The 8,892-nt window shown below is 37.8% G+C and overlaps 3 protein-coding genes across 3 annotated transcripts in view; 1 reads left to right on the top strand and 2 right to left on the bottom strand.

Annotated features, from left to right (window-relative positions):
• LOC100187283 (DENN domain-containing protein 5B-like) overlaps positions 1-3,657 on the bottom strand; it is a 7,832-nt gene extending 4,175 nt beyond the window's left edge. The window contains exons 1-12 of the mRNA XM_026837821.1: positions 3,524-3,657; positions 3,228-3,307; positions 2,980-3,151; positions 2,481-2,662; positions 2,125-2,332; positions 1,737-1,924; positions 1,465-1,590; positions 1,244-1,304; positions 917-1,056; positions 537-707; positions 290-412; positions 5-148 (exon numbers count right to left, since the gene is read on the bottom strand). Coding sequence (XP_026693622.1) covers positions 5-148; positions 290-412; positions 537-707; positions 917-1,056; positions 1,244-1,304; positions 1,465-1,590; positions 1,737-1,924; positions 2,125-2,332; positions 2,481-2,662; positions 2,980-3,151; positions 3,228-3,307; positions 3,524-3,617 — 1,689 coding nt within the window. The 5' untranslated portion in view covers positions 3,618-3,657. The remainder of the gene's footprint in view (positions 1-4; positions 149-289; positions 413-536; positions 708-916; positions 1,057-1,243; positions 1,305-1,464; positions 1,591-1,736; positions 1,925-2,124; positions 2,333-2,480; positions 2,663-2,979; positions 3,152-3,227; positions 3,308-3,523) is intronic.
• A 427-nt stretch (positions 3,658-4,084) lies between these two features.
• LOC100179260 (actin-related protein 2/3 complex subunit 2-like) lies at positions 4,085-5,402 on the bottom strand. Its single transcript, XM_002125678.5, has one exon. It carries the CDS (start codon positions 5,245-5,247, stop codon positions 4,345-4,347), a length of 903 nt encoding a protein of 300 aa, XP_002125714.1. The 5' UTR covers positions 5,248-5,402; the 3' UTR covers positions 4,085-4,344.
• Positions 5,403-5,781: 379 nt separating this feature from the next.
• Positions 5,782-8,491, top strand: LOC100176930 (39S ribosomal protein L38, mitochondrial-like). The gene is made up of 9 exons (XM_002125719.5): positions 5,782-5,962; positions 6,159-6,315; positions 6,369-6,460; positions 6,740-6,868; positions 7,051-7,262; positions 7,474-7,592; positions 7,821-7,973; positions 8,121-8,251; positions 8,317-8,491. The coding sequence occupies exons 1-9, from the start codon at positions 5,830-5,832 to the stop codon at positions 8,463-8,465; spliced, it is 1,275 nt and encodes a 424-aa protein (XP_002125755.1). The 5' UTR covers positions 5,782-5,829; the 3' UTR covers positions 8,466-8,491.
• Positions 8,492-8,892: the final 401 nt, after the last annotated feature.

Here is an 8,892-nt window from a genome sequence, read left to right as displayed (position 1 = left end):
CCACGCACGCTGTCGAGATATTCTGCGACGATGATACAGACAAACTCCTGAACACCGACCTCGGGGAAGATGCCGATGACGGACTCTTCACGTCAATCGGGAGTTTTGATTGGTCGATACGATCATCAAATAGTTTCAATAACGGATCCTGAATGACGAGGGGGGTTACGGTATAATGCAATTTAAAAAGTTCGATTACTCCATTGTTTGCCCAGCAAGACATCGTTTAAAAAAGAAAAACTATTTTCCATTAACAATCCACACCTGGTATCAACAACAGTGTACCCACCTTAACGTGAATATTGTTGCACGAAACAATGAAATTATCGACGAACGACGCAAACATTTGTGTGTCAAGGAAAGATATTAAAAACCTCAAGCGCGATTCTGGTTGGTCCGATAAAAACGAGATCTATGGATCAAAAAAATTTGTTAGGTTTCTGTTTCATCAGTGGAATAAAATCAAGGTTTAAAAACAGGAGAAGACTATTTCAAATTATGTAATAGCAGAATTCATCATTACAGCATAGACTTACTTTATCAAAGTTATTTTGAGTCTCGGGGTTGAACTCCTCTCCCCCTGCCATGTCTTCGTTGTATTGGATGACGAACTTATCGTATTGCGCAAATATTACAATAAATATCGACGACAAGGTTTCGCGGATCGACGCATTTAGTTTGTGCTCGCGTAACAATGACTCATTCATCTGTGGGTGTGATGTCATAATGAACAGATTAAAATAAAGTTTAACAAAATATAATAATACATAGAAATAATATAAACTGTATAGAATGAAGAGAATGGACATAATTATGAAACTCTTCTTAATTTATGAATATTGATTCACAAAACATTTGCACCAAATTGGATGCAACAGTTCCCAACCTATAACACACATTATAAACCCAAACTCACATGTTGCTTTCCATCGCTGCCCAAAATATTGGCGTGCAGTGAATTAATCTCATCCATCGATTGAAACGCTCCAACTTTGTGAGCGATATTCGCAACTCGTTCAACCGTTTCGTTCGATTTTAACAAATCTACATCGGTTGCTGTGAAAATAAGGGGTTATGCAACAAACCCGGGGTGGTGGGGTGGTCGGGACAACCCCACTTTTACATTACCATCAATAAGTTAGATTGGATGGTTTACCTTAATTAACAATGTCACCCTTGCATTTATTATACTTTGATGTCTATGGGGTGAATAATGGTTATTATGATGTCATAAACACAATACCTTCCATTGTTGGTTGATTATCCAATGATGTCACTGATGATGTCATACTCGATGCTTTAACCTGCCACATAATATCATTGCGTCTCACATAAATAACAATCACGCAAACAACCAATAAATACCAACATATACAAAGGACATATTAATAATACAATGTACATAACGTTAAGTCCCCAACCATTGGTTTAGATAGAGACACCCCAACACAACCAACACGTCACCTCTTTGTTGTAAACTTTAATTATTGAATTAATTTTCTCAATGATTTCGACATCGTTTGGAAAAGTTGGTTGTTCCTCGGGCCATTCAACAATATGGTTGTCTAGATCTACATAACACTGGTTCACCTGGTGGAGATATGTTGTTATTGGTTGGTGTGTGAACTTGTTGTTGAGGGAAAACGTTAAGTTTCTTGCACATATAGTCAACAATGGTAGCAGCGTCAAGCCTAAACGTTCATCCTAACCACAGCACTAACACGCAGCTGACTCACCTCCAACGCTTGCCTTACAAGTCCCTTCTTATTCTGATTTGCCAACACCCCGATGATGTACGGCACGGGTGCGTCAAAGAAATGTGTTGCCACCTCGTACGGCAGCATGGTCACTATGGTGTGCTGCCATTGGAACGGAAACATAAGGCTGGTTATTCCTTCGCCTACTAATGTCAGTTTGTGGCAATCTGGAGGAAAGGAAGTTACATTGTGTGGTTTGTTGGTCGATGGGTGGAATCAACAAGCTGATGTTACGAGCATAATAAGCTTCAATGTACCAACCATACCAACTATATAACTATTATATTGATGTTGGACAACAAGTTTTGGGCAACAACATTGTAAGTTCACACCAAACACACCCAAGACATGCCCCCACCCCACCTACCTTCGGACACTAACAATATCTGATGTTCCAACAACAACGACGTCATCAAGTTCACGAGATTCCTCGCTCCCCCCAATAAATGAACCACCCTCGATAAATAAACATCTAGTAATGGTAATTCACTCGATGATGGTTGTTGTACCACCACGGGGTCATCGTGGCCCATGCAAGACAACTTGAGACTGCTACCTTCGTTTACGAGGGGAATCTGGGGGGATTATTAGGATTATTTAACAACCTTGTTAACTTTCTTGAAGCAATAGGAAGTTGGAATATTATTTAGGCCGGTTTAAATCCCGAACATCGATATTTCCAGAGCAAACTTTATATTGATTACTGGTGTCAGTGTTTCTCACCTCGTACAACAAATTATAAAGATAACTTTCCACTGGCAACACTGGAGGCGCCGTATTACTAACGAACAAAACATAAAGTTTGCGTAAAATTTGTTCGCAAGTGTTGATGTACGCTTGTTGTGTGATGAAACAAAGACATTTATCCACAAATAATTGCTTTGTTGGTTGCATTGAGAGGATCGCTGAAACAGTTATGACATCATAAGTAAAAGTAGAGTAGGCAACAATGGTGTTCTAGATGACATCATAATCATCAAACAATGGACTGTTATGATGTCATAAACTAGTTACAAACAAAGTGTTTCATAATTTAAAACTAAATCCAGTTTGTATGTTCTTGTAATGCCTTGTCCACTTCACTTGTATATAATAATATATGCAGTTGCACTTATATTAACACCCAACATCAGAGTAAAGGTCGGTTTAGGTTTAGGAAACATAGGATATCTCTTATTAACAACATGTATGTGTTATGAAATATATGATATCTATATCTCACATTCCACAGCTTGCTTCACGCTCCTATCCACACAACGCTCGCGGAACGTAAGTACATGTCCGTAACATCTGCTTCCATCTTCCCTTGTAATGAGGAAGGAATGAAATCGAGGCTTCTGATTGGTCGATGATTGCCCCGCCCACAAACCACCGGGGGAACAAAACTTCCAAAGCTGGAACGATACAAACATGGGGGGCTGAATACAAGCGGTGTTGCCCCAACCACAACTATCAACAAACAATATTTACCTCAGCAGGATTCCATGGGTTTTCCGGAACATTCCTCGGGTAATGACAAAGTACGGACGGGATTAATTTTGAATCACAATCTGCAAATGAAACATAGAATTTATTTGATGTTTATGTTAAGTTACACAGCATATGTTAATGGTATGCGAATAATCGGGTTATTTGTGTCTTACAACAACAACAACCAAAAATGTTATTGTATGCGGGTGAGGTCCTTGTGGAACACCTGGGTCACCCCAAATAAACAAACAGATACAAACGTATAATGTAATACAACACAATAATATATTACTCACCATTATGAACACCATCATCATACGAAGTATAAACACGGGGTTTTTCCCGTTCATTTAATCCACAAATGAAAAAATAATCGATAAACCTCGTCATCACTTCATTACTTGAGCGAAACTTTCATTAAGTGACGTCATTAATGCTTTGTTATTGTCGCGAGGAGTCGTCACTTCCACGTGCCCCTAATTACTTGACACTTAATTGTGAATTATTGACTTTGACTCACATACGCCGTCTAGCGGGTGAATAAAATCGCTTTTTGATTACGTCACAATAGTTAAGATGCCTATTGTTGCTTGACGAGTAGCGCATTGTGACGTCACATCAAAGTGTACTGTGACATCATACACAAGCCAATGACGTCTAAATGTCAAACACTTCAAACGAGTAAGCGTTATTTCGATTAAATACAATGCAGTGGCAACCAAGTTACAACTAATCTTTAACTCAAGAAAAATAAAAATGGCTCAAATCTGACCGAAAAAAATTTCCTGGCAAAATCTCGTTGATATACAAATATATTTAGTTTGGCTAATTCTACTGCAACACAACATTTGGACCAAGTGTAATATCGTCATTATATTTGAATATTTACAACACAATTGCGATAATCCATTTATATGATCCTCAACAGTGGTATTACTGCAAGAATATTAACAACTGGATAAATAGCAAGATATAACACGATTATAAGGGTTAATATTCTGATCAATTATTTCAATTTTGTTCTCTTCGAATCTGGAGTGTCAGCGAGAGTATAATGTTTCTATGTTTGATTGACGTCAAATATTCTTGTGATTGAAACACGTCCCCCCTCATATACTCAGCGAGCTTGGAAAGACTTTCCGGACATCGTCTTTTTCTCTTTGTTTTTATCCTCTGGTCGAGCTCGGTTCAAAACCTTCAAGAAATCAGATGTTTTGGCTCGCATGCGTTGATGCATGTACGCCTTGCTGCACTTGATGTGATAGTGAAGATAGTTGCGGAACGTATGAATCAGATCAATTGTGTTGTCGCGTACATTGGGACCAGTATGTCTCGGGAACAACACAAACGTAACGTACCCGATATTATCGCCAACTGCGGCATCCAACCCACTAAGCTCCATAGGTGGCTCCTTATGGTTGTAAAGAACCTGGGGGGCCGTTTGACTTCGTCGACGACTCTCCTTGAACTCTTGCATGAAAACTTTACCGAAAGTGACGTCGGATTCATCTTTAAACACCGTGCTAAAGATCACGGTAACTCGATCCTTCTTAGATTCCACGTACATTGTTTCATCGTCACGGTAATGAATCACCGCCCTCTTACCAACCTCACCTTTCGCTTGGGCTTCGAAATATTTCTCAAAAACCGACGCGAAGCAATTTCTCTTCAACAACGAAGCTTTCTTTGCGATTGGTTTGTAATCTTTCGCCACACTAGTGAGATCGTACACCAACGTGACACTGAACCCATCTTCCGCCGTTGCTTGGTAATAAGCTCCATATTCACGTCTCAGCAATTCATCGGCGCCATGATCTTGCAAGTCTTTGTAAAATTTGAGGCCGATGCTTACTCGAATCTTCGTTTTGTCACCGTCAGGGTTCGACAAATGGTAAACCGCTCCGTCAAAATCGGCGACGGTAACTTCGATTGAATCTTGCTTCCCGCCTGACTGTGCGACTTCGAATTTATAATTCAAAGTATCATAAATCACTCTGTTCTCGGTTTCCAACAAAATCATCTTTAAATCTTTTCAACGAGGAAATTCCAAAAACATCAACTTTCAACCAACGCAATATTAGACCGTGAAATCCTGTTGTAAAACCTCCGACATTAATGGTCTCAACTTGTAAAAACTAAAACGGTTTAGCAAACAGAAAAAGTTAACCACACAAACTAATCTAAAAATAAATAAAGGTATTTTACTATCTGGTCATAATTTATAAGAAACAAATGAACATTTAATGTTAATTAATTAACAACAGCAATTATGATACCTTTCCTACAAATTATAAACATACTTTGGTGACCCACCCGGAAATTATGAAGGAGTTGTTAAAATGAGTTGCCAACCAGTAATTGACATCTTAAACACACCAATTTTTACCAAAATATTAAAATAATTAAAGACGATAACCATGAGTACAATATAAATTTTTTATGGCAGAGTCCGTATTTAAACAGGACTCTGCTTTATGTTTTAATAAAAAGACCACACATTTTTGCGACAATTTTAAAAGTATCCTAGTTCTGGGGCATTCCCGTAGTCATGTGTGGATTCACATTGTATACAAACCAGGATTAGGTTGGATTATTTGAAAATATGAGACCCAACAATATTATTAAAGGATTCACACAAGTTGGTCACGTTCGGTGTTTGTTACGTCACTATGGCAGCGCGTATAGGATCGGGACGAAAGGAAAATTCGAGGTTTCTGACGGAGATAATAAAACAGGTGATTGTTATTGCTAATGTGACGTCACAATAACAATTGACGTCATGATTTATAATAACATGCAAAAGTATATATAATGATGTCATGTTATTGATATTTCTGCTGTCTAACCATATATGTAGTAGCTTACTTTAATTATATAATCACCCAAACATTTCCCTTATAAACCATGGTAGCCTCTAATACCTTGTAACAGACGAAGAAATCTATCGCGCAAGTGTCGAACATGCGGTAACATCCAAAGCACGGTCCCCACTATATGGCTTCGAATATGGGACCAAACATGGAGCGACAGAACTACCCAATAATAAATACATTGGGAAAGATTTGCCAAGATATGGAAGTTATAACAAGTAAGTGACAATTGACATGCCGAGATAAATAAGTTACATCCATTGATTGACAGGTATTTAGTTGAAGCTGAACGAACGAGAATCCGGAACCGAAAATTAAAATTAAATTGGAAGACGATGGATTATTGGTGGAAGAAACATAATGGTGACATCATATTGCTTTGTTATTACATCATAATAAAACTTGGATAAACATATTTATTCATAGAAATTAAGTATGACATAATTTAGTTATAAGTTTGAATTCGATAGATCGATAGCAAAGATCAAATTAATTGAAACAACTAAGAGAACGGACTTAGCAGCAAAACAACAATCGATAAAACACAATGCTGATAAAAGTGTCGAATAAATTCCCAATAATTAAAACGAAGAATTATTGTCACCACTAGGGTTGGATAATTATGATGTCATAATGTTGCAGGGTTCGTGAACTTTGTTGATATCGGAATGGGGGAACCACCAGACCAAGTATCAAAGAACACGAAGATGAAAGAGTTACAACGACTTAAACAAGATGACACGAGGGAACAACAAGCAAGACGAGGACAATGTAATTTATATGATGTTTATGTGTTTGTTTTGTATATACAGTGATCTATTATTTAGAAGAAACTCTCGTCCAAAGTAAAACAATGTTATATGTTAACGGATGTGGCAGTGATATAAGATATCTATGTGTGTAGCAAACATTTATTTCCATATTATTTGTCACACCACTCGAACATTATGCAGTGAAACTCAACATTGATGAAGTGATGAATGAATTCGAGGAAACCAACGAATGTGCGTCCGAGATCCATCGGGTGGCGCACCACTACGGGGTTTTTAAAGATTTATTTGGACACGCCCATTTTTATCCCCGCTTGCGCATGGAGGTCGGGTACAAAGATGGAGGCTCATTCATTAACCCCGTGCATTATGGGAATGAAATATCACCAAGCGAAGTGAGGATAAGTTATATATATTGGTGTATTATAAATAATATGGCTGTAAAACAATAGATCATGTATATATTATACATATATATGTGTGTGTTGTTGTTGCCATTTTACCGCCATAGACGCGACATCAATGGGGTGTGTCGTGACCAACAACACATTGGACCACAAGAATAGCAATGACAGTTTCTTTTAATAATCGTGGATTATTATATAGGCATCAACACAACCAGAAGTTACGTACCAAAGTGAGGCCGATGGTTTATGGAGTTTGTTGTTGCTTAACTTGGATGGAAATATTGAAGATAATGATAAAGAATATCTTCACTGGTTTGTGTAAGTATTGTGGTATTTATTAATTCTACTTTGGTTTGTTTTTAATTTATTATTCAAAAGAAGTTAATTTATATTGTATTGTTAGGTTTAGCAGCCTTGCTTTTACTCAAGTAGTTTTACCCGTAGCGTGTTTCAACTATCGTTTTGCTGCTAATCCTTTATTTCGCTGTTTTATTAAGTTTAGTCTTCACTATTGTGTTTGAAAGTTACATCCATTCTTTTTCAAAGCACCAACATAGAGGGTGATGACATCACAACGGGGGAAACGATCATCGACTACCTTCAACCTCTCCCCCCTCGCGGGACCGGCTACCATAGAATGGTGTTTCTATTGTTTAAACAAACCAACAAACTCAACATTCAACCTCACGAACACCCGTGGTAAGTCACGGCTCTGCCAACCAATGTTTATAAAGATGTTTTGAACCGTAACCATTTTTTACCCATTGTTGTTGGAGTTAAAGACAAAGAAAAGTTAATCTCCATAATACATATTACATATTATTAACGCGACAATTATGTTCATAGCCCTTTACAAGATCGGTCGTTCCGCACCAGAGACTTCTACAGACAACATGAGGAAACGATTATCCCGATGTCGTTACGATTCTATCAGAGCAGTTGGGATGTATCAGTTAGGGGGATTTACCATCAAATGGGTAGGTGTTAAGTGGTGGAAAAATAACTTTCGTTAAATAAATTTATAATATTTCTATTTACCCAGACATGGGGGAGCCTGTGTACGAGTTTGTACCACACGATATCGATAGACTGAGCCCGTTAACAAAGTTTCCCGAAGGCAAGACGATGGGGTGGCTACGGAGGTTTATGCCAGACGAAGTTGTTTATCCGGGTGGTGGAAGTTATACTTGATGTTGAATAAAATGTCACAACGTGGACGTGGTTGTTGTGTGGGAGGCAGGGATAGTTAGACACACAATCCTGTAAAACAAATCTAACTTATTGATTGTAATGTTTACTGAATAATGCAATGCAGAAAATCTCAGGGTTGGCCATTAGTTGCAACGGTGGGAATCAATTCTGCTTAATTGATATTAGGCATGTTCTAACATTAGGAATTTCACTTTTGGTGAAACTTTAAACCTATCTTCAATATTATAATTACATGAACATGCAATATCCATATGGAGACGTAAGATAATACCAGAGTATACTAGTTTAGTATACTCTGATAATACAGTATTTGTAAAATTTAAACATACCGCGTCACAATGTATTAGAACTAGAACGACTGAATATGACGTCACAGGTTCAACTCGAGCAAAGGAATGTGACGTCA

This window comes from Ciona intestinalis, unplaced genomic scaffold (genome assembly GCF_000224145.3).
Source record: "Ciona intestinalis unplaced genomic scaffold, KH HT000023.2, whole genome shotgun sequence".
Lineage (NCBI taxonomy): Eukaryota > Metazoa > Chordata > Ascidiacea > Phlebobranchia > Cionidae > Ciona > Ciona intestinalis.
This window is presented reverse-complemented; position numbering and strand designations above follow the sequence as displayed.